At 52.1% G+C, this 21,649-nt stretch overlaps 2 protein-coding genes across 8 annotated transcripts in view; both read left to right on the forward strand.

Moving 5' to 3' along the window:
• ADCY9 (adenylate cyclase 9) overlaps positions 1-10,808 on the forward strand; it is a 115,419-nt gene extending 104,611 nt beyond the window's left edge. For all 4 annotated transcript variants that reach the window (XM_068104672.2, XM_068104674.2, XM_068104673.2 and 1 more), the window contains one exon: positions 8,459-10,808. In XM_068104672.2, the coding sequence (XP_067960773.2) occupies positions 8,459-8,989 (531 nt within the window). In that variant the 3' untranslated portion in view covers positions 8,990-10,808. The remainder of the gene's footprint in view (positions 1-8,458) is intronic.
• Positions 10,809-12,107: 1,299 nt separating this feature from the next.
• The window catches only part of CREBBP (CREB binding lysine acetyltransferase), a 239,121-nt gene continuing 229,579 nt past the window's right edge, over positions 12,108-21,649 (forward strand). For all 4 annotated transcript variants that reach the window (XM_078777854.1, XM_078777855.1, XM_078777856.1 and 1 more), the window contains exons 1-2: positions 12,108-12,667; positions 12,813-13,540. In XM_078777854.1, coding sequence (XP_078633980.1) covers positions 12,586-12,667; positions 12,813-13,540 — 810 coding nt within the window. In that variant the 5' untranslated portion in view covers positions 12,108-12,585. The remainder of the gene's footprint in view (positions 12,668-12,812; positions 13,541-21,649) is intronic.

Raw genomic sequence — 21,649 nt, forward strand, 5'->3', positions numbered from 1 at the left:
AGCTGAGTTTTTGTCGACACCCAGTGTCCGTCGTCCGTCGTCCATCGTCCGTCTGTCGTCTGTAAACAATTCGACGTCTACGCTCTAAAAGTCACAAATATTGATTAAACTTGATGAAACTTGTTATGCAGCATTTTTAAGACATAACCTAGTTTGGGATTGCATTTGGGCGTTGCACGCCCAAAAATGGGCGCGGCAGGGCGGCCATATTGAAAAATCCATTTTTGTCATATATTTTTTAGCACATATAAACTATATAGTTTGTGGTTCTATTATGCATATTCTAACCATATTGATATAGACCAGTTGAGTTCAGGTTCCCTGGAACCTCTCTAGTTTAAAATGTCTCCTCCTCCCTTTGTTTAAAATGTCTCCTCCTCCCTTTGTTTGCCATGCCTCTTCCTCCCTTTGTCTGCAATGGCTCCTCCCTTTGTTTGCCACGCCTCTTCCTCCCTTTGTCTGCAATGGCTCCTCCCTTTGTGCACAATGCCTCCGCCACCCTTTGTGTGCGAAGACCGCTCCTCCCTATGTTTGAAACGCCTTCTCCTTTTGTGTGCAATACCTCGTCCTCCCTTTGTGTGCAATGCCCCTCCTCCCTTTGTTTTAAATGCCTCCTCCTCCCTTTGTGCGCAATGCCTCCTCCTCCCTTTGTGCGTGAAGACCCCTCCTCCCTATGTTTGAAACGCCTTCTCCTCCCTTTGTGTGCAATACCTCCTCCTCACTTTGTTTGAAACGCCTGCGCCTCCCTTTGTTTGCAACGCCTCTTCCTCCCTTTGTGTGCAATGCCTCCTCCTCCCTTTGTGGGCAATGCCTCCTCCTCCCTTTGTTTGCAACACCTCTTCCTCCCTTTGTGTGCAATGCCTCCTCCTCCCTTTGCTTGCAATGACCCCGCCTCCCTTTGTGTGCAATGACCCCGTCTCTCTTTGTATGCAATGCCTCCTCCTCCCTTTGTGTGCGCAATGCCTCCTCCTCCCTTTGTTTGCAAAGACTCCTCCTCCCTTTGTTTGCAATGCCTCCTCCTCCCTTTGTTTGCAATGCCTCCTCCTCCCTTTGTGTGCAAAGCTTCCTCCTCCCTTTGTGTGCAATGCCTCTTCCTCCCTTTGTTTGCAACGCATCTTCCTCCCTTTGTTTGCAACGCCTCTTCCTCCCTTTGTTTGAAACGCCTCCTCTTCCCTTTTTTTGCAATGCCTCCTCCTCACTTTGTTTGCAATGACCCCTCCTCCCTTTGTGTGCAATGCCTCCTCCTCCCTTTGTGTGCAATGCCTCCTCCTCCCTTTGTGTGCAATGCCTCCTCCTCCCTTTGTGTACAAAGCCTCCTCCTCTCTTTGTTTGAAAGTCCTCCCTCTCCCTTTGTTTGAAATTCCTCCTCCTCCCTTTGTTTGCAATGCCTCCTCCTCCCTTTGTTTGCAATGCCTCCTCCTCCTTTGTGTGTGAAGACCCCTCCTCCCCATGTTTGAAACACCTTCTCCTCCCTTTGTGTGCTTTTCCCCCTCCTCCTTTAGTTTGAAATGCCTGCTCCTCCCTTTGTTTGCAACACCTCTTCCTCCCTTTGTTTGCAACACCTCTTCCTCCCTTTGTTTGAAATGCCTCAGCCTCCCTTTGTGTGCAATGTCTCCTCCTCCCTTTGTTTAAAATGTCTCCTCCCTTTGTTTGCCACGCCTCTTCCTCCCTTTGTCTGCAATGGCTCCTCCTCCCTTTGTTTGCAATGCCTCCTCCTCCCTTTGTTTGCAATGCCTCCTCCTCCCTTTGTGTGCAAAGCTTCCTCCTCCCTTTGTGTGCAATGCCTCTTCCTCCCTTTGTTTGCAACGCATCTTCCTCCCTTTGTTTGCCACGACTCTTCCTCCCTTTGTCTGCAATGGCTCCTCCCTTTGTTTGCAATGCCTCCTCCTCCATTTGTGTGTGAAGACCCCTCCTCCATATGTTTGAAACACCTTCTCCTCCCTTTGTGTGCAATACCTCCTCCTCCCTTTGTGTGCAATACCTCCTCCTCCCTTTGTTTGAAACGCCTGCTCCTCCCTTTGTTTGCAACACCTCTTCCTCCCTTTGTTTGAAACGCCTCTTCCTCCCTTTGTTTGAAACGTCTCTGCCTCCCTTTGTGTGCAATGCCTCCTCTTCCCTTTGTTTGAAATGCCTCATCCTCCCTTTGTGTGCAATGCCTCCTCCTCACTTTGTTTGCAATGCCTCTTCCTCCCTTTGTGTGCAATGCCTCCTCCTCCCTCTGTTTGAAATTCCTCATCTTCCCTTTGTGTGCAATGCCTCCTCCTCGCTTTGTTTGCAATGCCTCTTCCTCCCTTTGTGTGCAATGCCTCCTCCTCCCTTTGTTTGCAATGCCTCCTCCTCCCTTTGTGTGCAACGCCTCTGCCTCCCTTTGTGTGCAACGCCTCCCTCTCCCTTTGTGTGCAATGCCTCCTATTCCCTTTGTGTGCAATGCCTCCTCCTCCCTTTTTTGCAACGACTCCTCCCTTTGTGTGCAATGCCTCCTCCTTCCTTTGTTTAAAACGCCTTCTCCTCCCTTTGTTTGCAACGCCTCTTCCTCCCTTTGTGTGCAATTCCTCCCCTCCCTTTGTTAGAAATGCATCCTCCTTTGTTTGCAACGCCTCTTCCTCCCTTTGTGTGCAATGCCTCCTCCTCCCTTTGTTAGAAATGCATCCTCCTTTGTTTGCAACGCCTCTTCCTTCCTTTCTGTGCAACGCCTCCTCCTCCCTTTGTTTGCAACTCCTCTTCCTCCCTTTTTGTGCAATGCCTCCACCTCCCTTTGTTTGCAATGACCCCTCCTCCCTTTGTGTGTGACGACCCCTCCTCCCTTTGTGTGCAATGCCTTCGCCTCCCTTTGTTTGCAATGCCTCTTCCTCCCTTTGTGTGCAATTCCTCCTCCTCCCTTTGTGTGCAATGCCTATTCCTCCCTTTGTTTGAAATGCCCGCTCCTCCTTTTGTTTGAAACGCCTCATCCTTTTTGTGTTTGCGAACCCCCTACCCTCCCTTTGTGCCCCAATGCCTCATCCTCCATTTGTTCGCCAACTCCTTGCTCTCCCTATGTTCGCCAATGCCTTTCCCTCTCTTTGTTCACCAATGCCTCATCCTCCCTTTGTACACCAACGCCTTGCCCTCCCTGGGTTCGCCAACACGTTGCCCTCCCTGAGTTTGCTAAAGTCTGGCCCTCCCTGTGTTCGCCAAATCCTAATCCTCCCTGTGTTCGCCAAATCCTCACCCTCCCTGTGTTCGCCAAATCCTCACCCTCCCTGTGTTCACCAAATCCTCACCCTCCCTGTGTTCGCCAAATCCTAATCCTCCCTGTGTTCGCCAAATCCTAATCCTCCCTGTGTTCACCAAATCCTCACCCTCCCTGTGTTCGCCAAATACTCACCCTCCCTGTGTTCGCCAAATCCTCACCCTCCCTGTGTTCGCCAAATCCTCACCCTCCCTGTGTTTGCCAAATCCTCACCCTCCCTGTGTTCACCAAATCCTCACCCTCTCTGTGTTCACCAAATCCTCACCCTCCCTGTGTTCACCAAATCCTCACCCTCCCTGTGTTCGCCAAATCCTAATCCTCCCTGTGTTCACCAAATCCTCACCCTCCCTGTGTTCACCAAATCCTAATCCTCCCTGTGTTCGCCAAATCCTCACCCTCCCTGTGTTCGCCAAATCCTAATCCTCCCTGTGTTCGCCAAATCCTCACCCTCCCTGTGTTCGCCAAATCCTAATCCTCCCTGTGTTCGCCAAATCCTCACCCTCCCTGTGTTCGCCAAATCCTCACCCTCCCAGTGTTCGCCAAATCCTCACCCTCCCTGTGTTCGTCAAATCCTCACCCGCCCTGTGTTCGCCAAATCCTCACCCTCCCTGTGTTTACCAAATCCTCACCCTCCCTGTGATCACCAAATCCTCACCCTCCCTGTGTTCACCAAATCCTCACCCTCCCTGTGATCACCAAATCCTCACCCTCCCTGTGTTCACCAAATCCTCACCCTCACTTTGTTCACAAACTCCTCTTCTCTCCAACTCCTTTTTTTTGCTCATGCCTTTTCCTTTTATTCATGTCTCTTCGTCTTTTTGTTTCCTACAATTCCACTTCTTTTTGCCCATTTCATTGTTGTTGCAAATGATCAAACACGAATGTTGTCTTTCCCTTCACTGATTTGTAAATGCAACCTGAATGTGACAAATCTAAAGTTGACTTGCACTGACATTTTGCACTCATGAAGACTTCAAATTGTCTATCCGCATTTTAATATCTATCTATAATTCCAGTAATCTCTGTGTGTATGTATGTATGTATGTATGTATGTATGTATGTATGTATGTATGTATGTCTGTGACCGCTGTTTCTCGACAACCACGGGTCCGATATACTTTAAACTTGCCAGGTATATTGCTGGGGACCCGAGGATGTGCCTTTTCAAGGGTTCATATTAATCGGACAAGTAGTTACCGAGCTATGTCCAAAAAACGATTCAACCAATCAGAGAGCAGCGAGCTATCACGTGTGCCGAACGTGGCGAACAGACTCTGCCTCGGACGGCACATTTGAGAGCGTATTCATTTATTTCACGTTGGAAAACTATGTTGCCGTTAAACTATGTTTTAAAACTAATTAAAACTAATTTGCGATTCATCGTAACTGCGATTTGCGACCTTCCGGACAGTGAAGACTGCACTTCCGGCAGCCAATCACAGAACGCGTTGCGTAGGCGTGGCCGATGTGAGAGCGAGCCGAGGCGAGCGCGTGCGCCATTACGGTTCGTAATTCGATTTCTTCCGGAGAAAATAATAATTTCTCGATTTCTTATGCGCATTATTTCTCCCAATTCAGTCAGAGCGAAGGGCGGAAGCGAAGAGCGTTGTTTTTTTTGTTTACGGGCGTACGGGCGGGGTAGAGCGTACGGGTAGCGTTTTTTTTTTTTTTTGGCAAGGAACGGGCACCCACGTACGGGCATGCCCTAGTATTTGCTAAATCCAGCACAAAACTTGCAGTCTATTGGTCTGCGTTGTTGCATAATGAAATCAAAACACAAGAATACTAGAACGGCACTCGGTGGAGCACATACCTCTGCCAGGGTGAACAGTTTATGTTTTGTATCCCACTGATGGAGCGGATTTGGAAACGGACCTGAACCAAAATCGAATTTGCTTGTTCTCGTCACCTAACCACCTCAGCCACCTAGTTTTGTCTTAACCCATCCACAACTTTTTGAGATATCATGCGATGTATCGTTTTTGGCTCTATCTCTCAATTGTGAAGAATCACTTAAAAATTCTCGTATCCGGATCCGGATCTTCACCAAAGTCAAATCAATTCGACATTGCCGCACACCCAACTCATCCACAGAGTTTTGTCATAAAGCGCCCACAATTTTTTTTTTTAATATCATGTTCTGTATCGTTTTTGGCCCCATCTCTCATTGGTGAAGTCACTTAAAATATATTAAAAATTCTCGCATCCAGATCCGGATCTTCACCAAAGTCAAATCAATTCGTCCTTGCCGCACACCCAACTCATCCACAGAGTTTTGTCATAAAGCGCCCACAATTTTTTTAAAAATATCATGCTCGGTATCGTTTTTGGCCCCATCTCTCATTGGTGAAGTCACTTAAAATATATTTAAAATTCTCGCATCCAGATCCGGATCTTCACCAAAGTCAAATCAATTCGTCCTTGCCGCACACCCAACTCATCATCCACAGAGTTTTGTCATAAAGCGCCCACAATTTTTTTTAAAATATCATGCTCGGTATCGTTTTTGGCCCCATCTCTCATTGGTGAAGTCACTTAAAATATATTTAAAATTCTCGCATCCAGATCCGGATCTTCACCAAAGTCAAATCAATTCGTCCTTGCCGCACACCCAACTCATCCACAGAGTTTTGTCATAAAGCGCCCACAATTTTTTTTTTTAATATCATGTTCTGTATCGTTTTTGGCCCCATCTCTCATTGGTGAAGTCACTTAAAATATATTAAAAATTCTCGCATCCAGATCCGGATCTTCACCAAAGTCAAATCAATTCGTCCTTGCCGCACACCCAACTCATCCACAGAGTTTTGTCATAAAGCGCCCACAATTCTTTTTTTTAAATATCATGCTTTGTATCGTTTTTGGCCCCATCTCTCATTGGTGAAGTCACTTAAACTATATTCAAAAATTCTCGCATCCAGATCCGGATCTTCACCAAAGTCAAATCAATTCGTCCTTGCCGCACACCCAACTCATCCACAGAGTTTTGTCATAAAGCGCCCACAATTTTTTTTTTTAATATCATGCTCCGTATCGTTTTTGGCCCCATCTCTCATTGGTGAAGTCACTTAAAATATATTAAAATTTCTCGCATCCAGATCCGGATCTTCACCAAAGTCAAATCAATTCGTCCTTGCCGCACACCCAACTCATCCACAGAGTTTTGTCATAAAGCGCCCACAATTTTTTTTTTTAATATCATGCTCCGTATCGTTTTTGGCCCCATCTCTCATTGGTGAAGTCACTTAAAATATATTAAAAATTCTCGCATCCAGATCCGGATCTTCACCAAAGTCAAATCAATTCGTCCTTGCCGCACACCCAACTCATCCACAGAGTTTGGTCATAAAGCGCCTACAATTTTTTTTTTTTAATATCATGCTCTGTATCGTTTTTGGCCCCATCTCTCATTGGTGAAGTCACTTAAAATATATTAAAAATTCTCGCATCCAGATCCGGATCTTCACCAAAGTCAAATCAATTCGTCCTTGCCGCACACCCAACTCATCCACAGAGTTTTGTCATAAAGCGCCTATAATTTTTTTTTTTTTTATCATGCTCCGTATCGTTTTTGGCCCCATCTCTCATTGGTGAAGTCACTTTAAATATATTTAAAATTCTCGCATCCAGATCCGGATCTTCACCAAAGTCAAATCAATTCGTCCTTGCCGCACACCCAACTCATCCACAGAGTTTTGTCATAAAGCGCCCACAATTTTTTTTTTAAATATCATGTTCTGTATCGTTTTTGGCCCCATCTCTCATTGGTGAAGTCACTTAAAATATATTTAAAATTCTCGCATCCAGATCCGGATCTTCACCAAAGTCAAATCAATTCGTCCTTGCCGCACACCCAACTCATCCACAGAGTTTTGTCATAAAGCGCCTACAACTTTTTTTTTTTTTTATCATGCTCCGTATCGTTTTTGGCCCCATCTCTCATTGGTGAAGTCACTTAAAATATATTAAAAATTCTCGCATCCAGATCCGGATCTTCACCAAAGTCAAATCAATTCGTCCTTGCCGCACACCCAACTCATCCACAGTTTTGTCATAAAGCGCCCACAATTATTTTTTTTAATATCATGCTCCGTATCGTTTTTGGCCCCATCTCTCATTGGCGAAGTCACTTAAAATATATTAAAAATTCTCGCATCCAGATCCGGATCTTCACCAAAGTCAAATCAATTCGTCCTTGCCGCACACCCAACTCATCCACAGAGTTTTGTCATAAAGCGCCCACAATTTTTTTTTTTTATATCATGTTCTGTATCGTTTTTGGCCCCATCTCTCATTGGTGAAGTCACTTAAAATATATTAAAAATTCTCGCATCCAGATCCGGATCTTCACCAAAGTCAAATCAATTCGTCCTTGCCGCACACCCAACTCATCCACAGAGTTTTGTCATAAAGCGCCTACAATTTTTTTTTAAAATATCATGCTCCGTATCGTTTTTGGCCCCATCTCTCATTGGTGAAGTCACTTAAAATATATTAATAATTCTCGCATCCAGATCCGGATCTTCACCAAAGTCAAATCAATTCGACCTTGCCGCACACCCAACTCATCCACAGAGTTTTGTCATAAAGCGCCCACAATTTTTTTTTTTTAATATCATGCTCGGTATCGTTTTTGGCCCCATCTCTCATTGGTGAAGAGTCAATTAAAATATATTAAAAGTCTCGCATCCAGATCGGGATCTTCACCAAAATCGAATCAATTCATCCTCGTCACACTCCAAACTTGTCCACTAAGTTTCGTCCGAATCCTTCCATAACTTTGAGTTATATTGAGCTGAAAATGTAAGAAAACACTTCCCAATTTAAGTGTTTGGTTCGACCATGTAGTTGCATTTGAGTGCGTTGTATTTAGATTCCATTTCAATCTGACATTGTTCCACCTTCCCAAATTATGTGAAATGTCAATACAAATTCAGGCTTGTCTTAGATATTTTTTTGTCTTAGATGTTTAAAATATTTTTGGATGTCCTCAACAGTGTTGTTACATTCAGATTTATGAGAGAAAACCCCATATCCTACAAAGAAACCGAAAATAACATCCGCACACAAAATGCTCGGGAGATTTTTTTGGGGATGTTGAGTTTGCATGGCCTGACATTGTTCGATTTGCAAAAATCTTGCTCGAAACGAATACCGTGCTGCATCATCCTACCTGTTGCTGATTGTATTTACGATCGTTTCTGCCTTCCTCCTGCATGTGGTGTGCAGGTAAGCGAGGAAAGTTACCTGATCCTTGGCGAAATGGGTTACAGGTTTGAGTACCGCGGCACAGTGAATGTAAAGGGCAAGGGTCAGATGAAAACCTATCTGTACCCTTGCAGGGATGAGGCACCCATCCAGCCAACCCTGCCCGTTACCAATGTCTACCATGCGCAGGTGGACGGCAGCATCGGTCGCTCTCCAGCTGACGAAAACGGCGAAATTGCGAGCACTTCGACCCAATTCGCCTCCGATAAATTAGTCGACAACTCTGAGCTTAAGGGATCGGAGCCCAGTGAGAACCTCTCGGATGGAGTCGCAGCTCCGGACGCGTCGTCGACTGCCTTGCTAACTTCGCCGGTGTCGGAAGCATCTGGACTTCTTCCCATAGCAGTGGGCACTAATGGTCAGTATGAAATGCAGCGTACCACCCAGGGCAGTCAGGATACTGGTTTGGAAAGCAAAGGTTCTGTGGATAGCAGGCATCAAGACGACGCAAGCAACGAGCCAGCCAAAACATCTCCCAGGAACCCTGTCTGATCCCGACTGAGCAAGTCCTGAAGTTGAAGTTTCCGACATCTGGGTTTTGTTGGCCAGGCTATGACCGCACAAGGTGCAGCATGTGTACTGTGCAACTTTTTTTTCATCTTCTTTGCCTTTCTTACATTGGAGCACAATTTTTCGCTTTCCTTGTGCCCGTCACTACACACTCCTGCTGCTGCCGCTTCTTCCCCCCCTGCAATGCTGGAACAGATAATCCACCTGGGGAATTCCGCACACCTTGCAGTTGAACCCTGGGATAATGTTCCCAACAAGTGCCTTTTTCCCGTTGCTGTCGGCATGTTCACGGCACACCACGCTGCACGAAGCCCTCGATCCGACGGGTGGTCACAGGGAGTCGGACGTGTTTGTCAAGTGACTTTTCTTCTTCTTTCTTCTGCATTTGCATCACAGCCCCTTTTGCCAAATCGAGCACACGCAGGTGTCAGTGCTTCAGCCTCCTCCGGTGGCTCTTTCTCACAGTGTTCACGTGCCATGGCCTCTTAACGCATGTGAGCGACTCGTGGCCAAAACGAATCAAAGACGGTTTGCGCCTCGTATTTATACAACCGCCGTTTGTTTTCCAAAGATGCCTTCTTCAGGATTTCATCGTGCACAACCGCTTTTCCCGTTTGTCTACCCCGCAACCGTCACGAGCTTCCATCGAGGGAGATAGAACATGGGATTGTACGGCGAGAGGCTGCAGACGGACAACGCAGCTTTTAGAGTCGAGTACAGATCAACAATGCGTATTTATTAATGTTGTTATTCGAATTAATATCATTGCTATAATCGAGCCTTGCCTTCAAGAAAGTACGCATCGCGTGTCGTTAAGTGAGGCCTCTGTTGCGGTGCTGGGCTTGGCATCCGTGCCACCTTGAGATACACCTGTGCGGTTTTGCTCATCACTTCTGCTCAATAGGTTTTCCAGCTGAACATCTTGCTGGTGTTGCCTTTTCATAAGAATTGTCTTACTAAGGTAACAATGTGGGTTATCGAGATCGCTGTGTGATTGCTGTCATGGTGCTTTCATTTCCTGCCGCTGCTGACTAAGGTGTTCTTCGGGCTGTAATTTTTACCACCACGGGGGTTGTTTTTTTTTTATCCAAAATAATAGATTTGAGGAGAAGAGGGCATGGGGTAGTTGTTCGTACTCCATACTCTGCGCATGTGATCTCGTGTAACCTGTTCGGTGGAATAGCAGGTGATAACCTGTGAGACCAATTGTAATGTTCAGTCCCTTACTGTGAGCCCACATTCAACACTGAGGTTGTACGTCTCAAGCCACGGATATAATCCTCGAGCCACGTCGGTCTCACTGCGGGACCAAAACCTGCCCGCCATAGGTCACCCGTGCGGTCGTCGGAAACGGTCCGCGTACGTTTGGCACCACACCTGAGGGCTAGCGAGGTGTCCTGCTGCTTACGTGAAGCAAAGGTTGGACGAGTGACGATGCGGGACAGGGAATTGTCCGGGCGGCACGGACCCGCTCGGTGCATGGATCCTTCCCCGAGGGGACATCTGGTGCTTCATGTCACGCCTTAAAGCGTGTGCTGTTGTGTACGTCTTGTCGTCATGCGTGTTGCACACCATCGTAAATGTATGCAGTGCCTTTGTTTACCTTTTATTGCTTTCTTGGGTTCGGATGAGACACGGAGCTAGGCCTTTGTTCTCCCCCTCCCCACCATGAGCCAGAGATTATGAAATGATGTGAGACAAGTGACATCCTAAGGTCACGTAATGTGCTTCCTAAATCATATAAATATATATATATATATACCGAGATACAAGATTTATAAAATAAAGACGTGCAAAATTATTTTGTCTCGTTCCATTTGATCGGCCATTACGACTTGGACAGTGTCGTGGTTTCTCCACAATCGGGGCTCGAAGCAGAGCTTGAAAAGTCATTGAACGCAGAGCGACGACTTGGAAATCCCATGTGCTCCGCGGCAAGAAGGAAGAATTAAAAAAAAAATTGGATCTCAGGCTCTTCGTGGAGTTGCCACACACACACACACACACACACACACACACACACACACACACACACACACACACACACACACACACACGTACAAACAGCCACTGATCTTGGGAGAAGTGCCATCCCTTCCCAAGGCACTCTGGGTACACAAATCAGGTTCGGGCCTATCTATCCTAGGTGTGGGAGAAAAATGTGAGATTGCCTTCTGCACATCACAAAGCAAAACCTTCTTTTTTTTTTAACAATGAAAGAATTTTTTTAAGTAGTGAATGAAATTTTAACAATAAATACGCATCCACTGATGGGGGAAATTCCGTCACTTCCCGGAGCACTCTAGGTGCACAAATCAGGTTTAGGCCTATCTATTCTACGCGTGGGAGTATAATGTGTAAGATTACCTTCAGCTCGTCACAAAGACAAACCTTTTTTTTTTGTTGAAACAATGCACTTTTTTTTAAAGTAATGAATAAAATAATAATAATAATAAATAGGCCGACACATCCATCCACTCATCTTGGGGCAAATTCAGTCACATCCCGGAACACTGTGCGCACAAATCCGGTTTAGGCCTATCTATTCTAGGTATGGGAGAAAGTATGTATGAGACTACATTCGGCACGTCAAGACCAAAAAAATAAAGAGAAGTTCTCCGTGCTTTGGGGATTCAAGATTTCATCGGATATACAAGAATCGTGAAAGGTGCAATTTGTTTATTACGTACGCAAAGGTGGAATTTTTCTCACCCATCCGACTTTTTTTTTTCAACCCAAACATCTTTTCCTCCTCTCTCTAACTCGGGCTTCCCCAACCACAACCTCCCCTTGCGACTTGCGTACGTATAAAATGGATCGCGCCAAAGTTTCTTTTTGAAGGGAGTTGGTTATTGCGCGTGGAAAAGGTGCAATTGGTATTTAGAATTTTGCCTTTTTTTTTTTTCTTTTTTTTTCTCTCTCTTTCTTCTCCTCCTCTCCTCAATGTGAAGGCGAGAAGTCGTGCAATTTGCCGCCGTTTGCACCGCACGAAGCAGCGGTCGTGCCTCGTCGGCAATGTCCGTCCGGTAGATCCGGAGCGGCCGTTCGGCTTCGTTCGTGCATTTCCGGCGATCGTCGTGAGCCGGCGCTCGGCTGTTTCCGGGCTGCGCGCGCGCCCCGTTGTTGCCGATCCGAGAAACTTTCCCATCAACAGCCGCCATTTTGTTTCGGCCCGCCCGCCGCCCTCAACCGACGAACCTACGCGCTCGAGGTTTCGCTTTTTCGCTACAACGCGGAGCCCCGATCGCTTTTTCTACCTCGCGGACGAGAATCGGGGCCGAGGATATTCGAGCCTCGTGTCGGCGAACGCCTCCGTAGCTCCGTTCCGGAGAGGCATCGGAGGCCTGCCGACCGGGCCGCGGGCCCCTCTCCTCCCGCAAAGTATTGTTTTCATCGCGCGGCCCGTGGGCCGAGGCTGCGATGAGCTGACGGGGCACGGCGAGCTCGCCGAGCTCCTGGGCGGATTCGGTGACGGGAAAGGACGATGGATTTGCTCGGGGAGACGTTGCTGTCGCAGAAATAACCGCGCAACAAGTCCTGGGACGCTGGGCCTGAATGCGCGCTGCTGGCGCCGCAAAATGGCCGAGAAGCTGATGGACGGAGCACCTTCGGCCAAGAGACCCAAGCTGGCGTCGCCCCCGCTCGCCGGGGATGGTGCAGGTGAGAGCCTTCGGGAAAGGTGTCCCGTCCGCCCCGGTTTCACGTACTGTGTGCATTTTCGCATCGCGATCTCTCCGTCCATTCGGTAACCGTTTGTGATCGCGTTCGCCTCGGGATCACCGTGTCGTTTGTCTCTCTCGCTCAGATGGAGTCCTCGGGTCGGTGATGCTCGCCTTGGAGAACGATCTCCCCGATGAGCTTATCCCGACGAGCAACGACCTTTCGCGGATGCCAAACGGCGCCGAGGTGTGTGGCCTGGGCAGCGGGACGCAGCACGACGTCGCGGCCAAACACAAGCAGCTCTCGGAGCTCCTTCGGACCGGAGTCGGGCCGTCGGGCACGGGGCCGGGTCCAAACCAGGCGGGTTCGACCGGACAGCAGCAGCAGCAGCAGCAGCAACAACAACAACAACAACAGCAGCAGCAGCACAGTCCGAGCATGGCCGGCTTGTGCAACGCGGTCAAGAGTCCTGCAGCGCAGGCCCCGGGAATGCTGACCTCGGTGTCCGGGCCTGGGCAGGGGCAACACGGCGCTTCTGAGCAGCAGCAGCAGCAAGGACAGGTCGGCCAGCAGCATCCTGGTTCGGTCAGCATGCTCGCTTCGGCTGTCAAAAGCATCAATTCGGCCATGTCTCCTGCACATCAGACCTTGATGGCGAACAACGGAGGACCCACGTTGCTGCAGCAACAACAACAGCAGCAAGGCGGGCAGGGACCGATGATGAACGGGCCACTGGGAATGGCCACCGGGCGCAACGCGATGCAATTTCCCGGCACACCGAGCGGTCCCAGTCTGCTCGCCGAGACCCTGACTCAACAGTCACCTCCAACCCACCACGTCCTCACAGTTTCCCAAGCTGGTGCTATTAACAAGGTGAACGCTCACCCTGGGAATGAATGAATGAATGAATGAACGGCACGAATAACCGTTCTGTTCACATGTTTGCAGCATTCCTGATGTTTGGGGTTGTTGCCTGATTTATTTCAATATCCCACAGGTTTTGGATGGGAAAGATCAATTTGGTAGTTGCGCCGTTTGAGTTGTTGTGTGTCGAGCATTGATTTCTGATCACGGTGCACATTCCGTGCACACTTTTCAGTCTCACCGTGACATTATTGTTATTGTTATTGTTTGATGACTGGAGCATGCCAGCCCCAGTTCAAGCTCGATTTACTCGAGCTTTGCTGCAGGTACGTTTGACGTGCCCAAGATAAGGTGTCCACCCGAAGATTACTCGGTCCTTCGTGCATGCGGAGGTCCGTGGTGTCGGAGTCATACGCTGTCCTGTTCATTCACACCTGCAGTGGCTTCGCCGAGACGGGAGCCGTTTGTGTCTCGCATTTGACCTGCCATTGCTTTGGGATTGGGGGGCAGGGGGTGCAGCAGGTCTTTTGGACTCGTTCGGCCACCGTCTTACAGGCTGGGTACTTGTGGCGGTTACATTTTAACACGGGCAGCTTGTGATGCTCTGCGTCATTTCCTGGTTTTATGAATGCTTCCTTGGGCTTTGACGTGAGCTCGTCCAGCTTCCATCCCATCTCACCGTCCCGTCTCCCATGTCACCGTCACGTTTCCCATCTCCCTGTCACGTTTCCCATCTCGCTGTCACGTTTCCCATATCACCGTCCCGTCTCCCATCTCACCGTCACGTTTCCCATCTCACCGTCACGTTTCCGATCTCACCGTCACATTTCCCATCCCACCGTCACGTTTCCCATCCCACCGTCACGTTTCCCATCTCACCGTCACGTTTCCCATCTCACCGTCACGTCTCCCATCCCACAGTCACGTCTCCCATCCCACCGTCACGTCTCCCATCCCACCGTCACGTCTCCCATCCCACAGTCACGTCTCCCATCCCACAGTCACGTCTCCCATCCCACAGTCACGTCTCCCATCCCACAGTCACGTCTCCCATCCCACAGTCACGTCTCCCATCCCACAGTCACGTCTCCCATCCCACAGTCACGTCTCCCATCCCACAGTCACGTCTCCCATCCCACAGTCACGTCTCCCATCCCACAGTCACGTCTCCCATCCAACAGTCACGTCTCCCATCCCACAGTCACGTCTCCCATCCCACAGTCACGTCTCCCATCCCACAGTCACGTCTCCCATCCCACAGTCACGTCTCCCATCCCACAGTCACGTCTCCCATCCCACAGTCACGTTTCCCATCTCGCCGTCACGTTTCCCATCTCGCCGTCGCGTTTCCCATCTCGCCGTCACGTTTCCCATCTCGCCGTCACGTTTCCCATCTCGCCGTCACGTTTCCCATATCACTGTCCCGTCTCCCATCTCACCGTCACGTTTCCCATCTCACCGTCACGTTTCCCATCTCACCGTCACGTTTCCCATCACACCGTCACGTTTCCCATCTCACCGTCACGTTTCCCATCTCACCGTCACGTTTCCCATCTCACCGTCACGTTTCCCATCTCACCGTCACGTTTCCCATCTCACCGTCACGTTTCCCATCTCACCGTCACGTGAGATGTTAAGCGAAGTGAGTTGTTAAGTTGTTAAGTTTGTGTCTCACGTTAAGTTTGTAAGTTAACTGTAAGTGTTAACTGTAAGTGTAACTTACAGTTACACGTGAGTCAGTAACACGTGAGTTGTTAAGCGAAGTACCAAGTCACGTCTCCCATCCCACAGTCACGTCTCCCATCCCACAGTCACGTCTCCCATCCCACAGTCACGTCTCCCATCCCACAGTCCCGTCTCCCATCCCACAGTCCCGTCTCCCATCCCACAGTCACGTCTCCCATCCCACAGTCACGTCTCCCATCCCACAGTCACGTCTCCCATCCCACCGTCACGTTTCCCATCCCACCGTCACGTTTCCCATCCCACCGTCACGTTTCCCATCCCACCGTCACGTTTCCCATCCCACCGTCTCGTTTCCCATCCCACCGTCACGTTTCCCATCCCACCGTCACGTTTCCCATCCCACCGTCACGTTTCCCATCCCACAGCCACGCTTCCCATCCCACCGTCACGTTTCCCATCCCACCGTCACGTTTCCCATCCCACCGTCACGTTTCCCATCCCACCGTCACGTTTCCCATCCCAACGTCACGTTTCCCATCCCACCGTCACGTTTCCCATCCCACCGTCACGTTTCCCATCCCACCGTCAGGTTTCCCATCCCACCGTCAGGTTTCCCATCCCACCGTCAGGTTTCCCATCCCACCGTCACATTTCCCATCCCACCGTCACATTTCCCATCCCACCGTCACGTCTCCCATCTCACCGTCATGTCTCCCATCCCACCGTAACGTCACCATCACGTTTCCCATCCCACCGTCAGGTTTCCCATCCCACCGTCACGTCACCATCACGTTTCCCATCCCACCATCACATTTCCCATCCCACGGTCACATCTTCCATCTCACCGTCACGTCTCCCATCCCACCGTAACGTCTTCCATCCCACCGTAACGTCTTCCATCCCACCGTAACGTCTTCCATCCCACCGTAACGTCTTCCATCCCACCGTAACGTCTTCCATCCCACCGTAACGTCTTCCATCTCACCGTCACGTCTCCCATCCCACCGTAACGTCACCATCATGTTTCCCATCCCACCGTCAGGTGTCCCATCCCACCGTCACGTCACCATCACGTTTCCCATCCCACGGTCACGTTTCCCATCCCACGGTCACGTTTCCCATCCCACCGTCACGTTTCCCATCCCACCGTTACGTTTCCCATCCCACCGTCACGTTTCCCATCCCACCGTCACGTTTCCCATCCCACCGTCACGTTTCCCATCCCACCGTCACGTTTCCCATCCCACCGTCACGTTTCCCATCCCACCGTCACGTTTCCCATCCCACCGTCACGTTTCCCATCCCACCGTCACGTTTCCCATCCCACCGTCACGTTTCCCATCCCACCGTCACGTTTCCCATCCCACCGTCACGTTTCCCACCCCACCGTCACGTTTCCCATCCCACCGTCACGTTCCCCATCCCACCGTCACGTTCCCCATCCCACCGTCACGTTCCCCATCCCACCGTCACGTTCCCCATCCCACCGTCACGTTCCCCATCCCACCGTCACGTTCCCCATCCCACCGTCACGTTCCCCATCCCACCGTCACGTTCCCCATCCCACCGTCAGGTTCCCCATCCCACCGTCACGTTCCCCATCCCACCGTCACGTTCCCCATCCCACCGTCACGTTCCCCATCCCACCGTCACGTTCCCCATCCCACCGTCACGTTCCCCATCCCACCGTCACGTTCCCCATCCCACCGTCACGTTCCCCATCCCACCGTCACGTTCCCCATCCCACCGTCACGTTCCCCATCCCACCGTCACGTTGCCCATCCCACCGTCACGTTGCCCATCCCACCGTCACGTTGCCCATCCCACCGTCACGTTTCCCATCTCACCGTAACGTTTCCCATCCCACCGTCACGTTTCCAATCCCAGCGTCACGTTTCCCATCCCAGCGTCACGTTTCCCATCCCACCGTCACGTTTCCCATCCCACCGTCACGTTTCCCATCCCACCGCCACGTTTCCCATCCCACCGTCACGTTTCCCATCCCACCGTCACGTTTCCCATCCCACCGCCACGTTTCCCATCCCACCGTCACGTTTCCCATCCCAGCGTCACGTTTCCCATCCCACCGTCACGTTTCCCATCCCACCGTCACGTTTCCCATCCCACCGTCACGTTTCCCATCCCACCGTCACGTTTCCCATCCCACCGTCACGTTTCCCATCCCACCGTCACGTTTCCCATCCCAGCGGCACGTTTCCCATCCCACCGTCACGTTTCCCATCCCACCGTCACGTTTCCCATCCCACCGTCAGGTTTCCCATCCCACCGTCAGGTTTCCCATCCCACCGTCACGTTTCCCACCCCACCGTCACGTTTCCCACCCCACCGTCACGTTTCCCACCCCACCGTCACGTTTCCCACCCCACCGTCACGTTTCCCATCCCACCGTCACGTTTCCCATCCCACCGTCACGTCACCATCACGTTTCCCATCCAACCACCACATTTCCCATCCCACGGTCACGTTTCCCATCTCACCGTCACGTTTCCCATCCCACCGTCACGTTTCCCATCCCACCGTCACGTTTCCCATCCCACCGTCACGTCTCCCATCCCAGCGTCACGTCTCCCATCCCAGCGTCACGTCTCCCATCCCACCGTCACGTCTCCCATCCCAGCGTCACGTCTCCCATCCCAGCGTCACGTCTCCCATCCCAGCGTCACGTCTCCCATCCCAGCGTCACGTCTCCCATCCCAGCGTAACGTCTCCCATCCCACCGTCACGTCTCCCATCCCACCGTCACGTCTCCCATCCCACCGTCACGTCTCCCATCCCACCGTCGCGTCTCCCATCCCACCGTCGCGTTTCCCATCCCACCGTCGCGTTTCCCATCCCACAGTCGCTTTTCCCATCCCACCGTCGCGTTTCCCATCCCACCGTCGCGTTTCCCATCCCACCGTCGCGTTTCCCATCCCACCGTCGCGTATCTCATCCCACCGTCACGTTTCCCATCCCACCGTCACGTTTCCCATCTCACCTTCACGTTTCCCATCTCACCTTCACGTTTCCCATCCCACTGTCACGTCTCGCATCCCACCGTCACGTCTCGCATCCCACCGTCACGTCTCGCATCCCACCGTCACGTCTCGCATCCCACAGTCACGTCTCGCATCCCACAGTCACGTCTCGCATCCCACCGTCATGTCACCATCACGGTTCCCATCCAACCATCACGGTTCCCATCCAACCATCACATTTCCCATCCCACGGTCACGTTTCCCATCCCACCGTCACGTTTCCCATCCCACCGTCACGTTTCCCATCCCACCGTCACGTTTCCCATCCCACCGTCACGTTTCCCATCCCACCGTCACGTTTCCCATCCCACCGTCACGTTTCCCATCCCACCGTCACGTTTCCCATCCCACCGTCACGTTTCCCATCCCACGGTCACGTTTCCCATCTCACCGTCACGTTTCCCATCCCACCGTCACGTTTCCCATCCCACCGCCATGTTTCCCATCCCACCGTCACGTTTCCCATCCCACCGTCACGTTTCCCATCCCACCGCCACGTTTCCCATCCCATCGTCACGTTTCCCATCCCAGCGTCACGTTTCCCATCCCACCGTCACGTTTCCCATCCCACCGTCACGTTTCCCATCCCACCGTCACGTTTCCCATCCCACCGTCACGTTTCCCATCCCAGCGTCACGTTTCCCATCCCACCGTCACGTTTCCCATCCCACCGTCACGTTTCCCATCCCACCGTCAGGTTTCCCATCCCACCGTCAGGTTTCCCATCCCACCGTCAGGTTTCCCATCCCACCGTCACGTTTCCCACCCCACCGTCACGTTTCCCACCCCACCGTCACGTTTCCCACCCCACCGTCACGTTTCCCATCCCACCGTCACGTTTCCCATCCCACCGTCACGTCACCATCACGTTTCCCATCCAACCACCACATTTCCCATCCCACGGTCACGTTTCCCATCTCACCGTCACGTTTCCCATCCCACCGTCACGTTTCCCATCCCACCGTCACGTTTCCCATCCCACCGTCACGTCTCCCATCCCAGCGTCACGTCTCCCATCCCAGCGTCACGTCTCCCATCCCACCGTCACGTCTCCCATCCCAGCGTCACGTCTCCCATCCCAGCGTCACGTCTCCCATCCCAGCGTCACGTCTCCCATCCCAGCGTAACGTCTCCCATCCCACCGTCACGTCTCCCATCCCACCGTCACGTCTCCCATCCCACCGTCACGTCTCCCATCCCACCGTCGCGTCTCCCATCCCACCGTCGCGTTTCCCATCCCACCGTCGCGTTTCCCATCCCACAGTCGCTTTTCCCATCCCACCGTCGCGTTTCCCATCCCACCGTCGCGTTTCCCATCCCACCGTCGCGTTTCCCATCCCACCGTCACGTTTCCCATCCCACCGTCACGTTTCCCATCTCACCTTCACGTTTCCCATCTCACCTTCACGTTTCCCATCCCACCGTCACGTCTCGCATCCCACCGTCACGTCTTGCATCCCACCGTCACGTCTCGCATCCCACCGTCACGTCTCGCATCCCACAGTCACGTCTCGCATCTCGCAGTCACGTCTCGCATCCCACCGTCACGTCACCATCACGGTTCCCATCCAACCATCACGGTTCCCATCCAACCATCACATTTCCCATCCCACGGTCACGTTTCCCATCCCACCGTCACGTTTCCCATCCCACCGGCACGTTTCCCATCCCACCGTCACGTTTCCCATCCCACCGTCACGTTTCCCATCCCACCGTCACGTTTCCCATCCCACCGTCACGTTTCCCATCCCACCGTCACGTTTCCCATCCCACCTTCACGTTTCCCATCCCACCGTCACGTTTCCCATCCCACGGTCACGTTTCCCATCTCACCGTAACGTTTCCCATCCCACCGTCACGTTTCCCATCCCACCGTCACGTTTTCCATCCCACCGTCACGTTTCCCATCCCACCGTCACGTTTTCCATCCCACCGTCACGTTTCCCATCCCAGCGTCACGTTTTCCATCCCACCGTCACGTTTCCCATCCCACCGTCACGTTTCCCATCCCACCGTCACGTTTCCCATCCCACCGCCACGTTTCCCATCCCACCGCCACGTTTCCCATCCCACCGTCACGTTTCCCATCCCACCGCCACGTTTCCCATCCCACCGCCACGTTTCCCATCCCACCGTCACGTTTCCCATCCCACCGCCACGTTTCCCATCCCACCGCCACGTTTCCCATCCCACCGTCAGGTTTCCCATCCCACCGTCACGTTTCCCATCCCACCGTCAGGTTTCCCATCCCACCGTCAGGTTTCCCATCCCACCGTCAGGTTTCCCATCCCACCGTCACGTTTCCCATCCCACCGCCACGTTTCCCATCCCACCGTCACGTTTCCCATCCCACCGCCACGTTTCCCATCCCATCGTCACGTTTCCCATCCCAGCGTCACGTTTCCCATCCCACCGTCACGTTTCCCATCCCACCGTCACGTTTCCCATCCCACCGTCACGTTTCCCATCCCAGCGTCACGTTTCCCATCCCACCGTCACGTTTCCCATCCCACCGTCACGTTTCCCATCCCACCGTCAGGTTTCCCATCCCACCGTCAGGTTTCCCATCCCACCGTCAGGTTTCCCATCCCACCGTCAGGTTTCCCATCCCACCGTCACGTTTCCCACCCCACCGTCACGTTTCCCACCCCACCGTCACGTTTCCCACCCCACCGTCACGTTTCCCATCCCACCGTCACGTTTCCCATCCCACCGTCACGTCACCATCACGTTTCCCATCCAACCACCACATTTCCCATCCCACGGTCACGTTTCCCATCTCACCGTCACGTTTCCCATCCCACCGTCACGTTTCCCATCCCACCGTCACGTTTCCCATCCCACCGTCACGTCTCCCATCCCAGCGTCACGTCTCCCATCCCAGCGTCACGTCTCCCATCCCACCGTCACGTCTCCCATCCCAGCGTCACGTCTCCCATCCCAGCGTCACGTCTCCCATCCCAGCGTCACGTCTCCCATCCCAGCGTAACGTCTCCCATCCCACCGTCACGTCTCCCATCCCACCGTCACGTCTCCCATCCCACCGTCACGTCTCCCATCCCACCGTCGCGTCTCCCATCCCACCGTCGCGTTTCCCATCCCACCGTCGCGTTTCCCATCCCACAGTCGCTTTTCCCATCCCACCGTCGCGTTTCCCATCCCACCGTCGCGTTTCCCATCCCACCGTCGCGTTTCCCATCCCACCGTCACGTTTCCCATCCCACCGTCACGTTTCCCATCTCACCTTCACGTTTCCCATCTCACCTTCACGTTTCCCATCCCACCGTCACGTCTCGCATCCCACCGTCACGTCTTGCATCCCACCGTCACGTCTCGCATCCCACCGTCACGTCTCGCATCCCACAGTCACGTCTCGCATCTCGCAGTCACGTCT

The sequence above is a fragment of the Myxine glutinosa genome, chromosome 5, assembly GCF_964187855.1.
Source record: "Myxine glutinosa chromosome 5, kmMyxGlut1.1, whole genome shotgun sequence".
NCBI lineage: Eukaryota > Metazoa > Chordata > Myxini > Myxiniformes > Myxinidae > Myxine > Myxine glutinosa.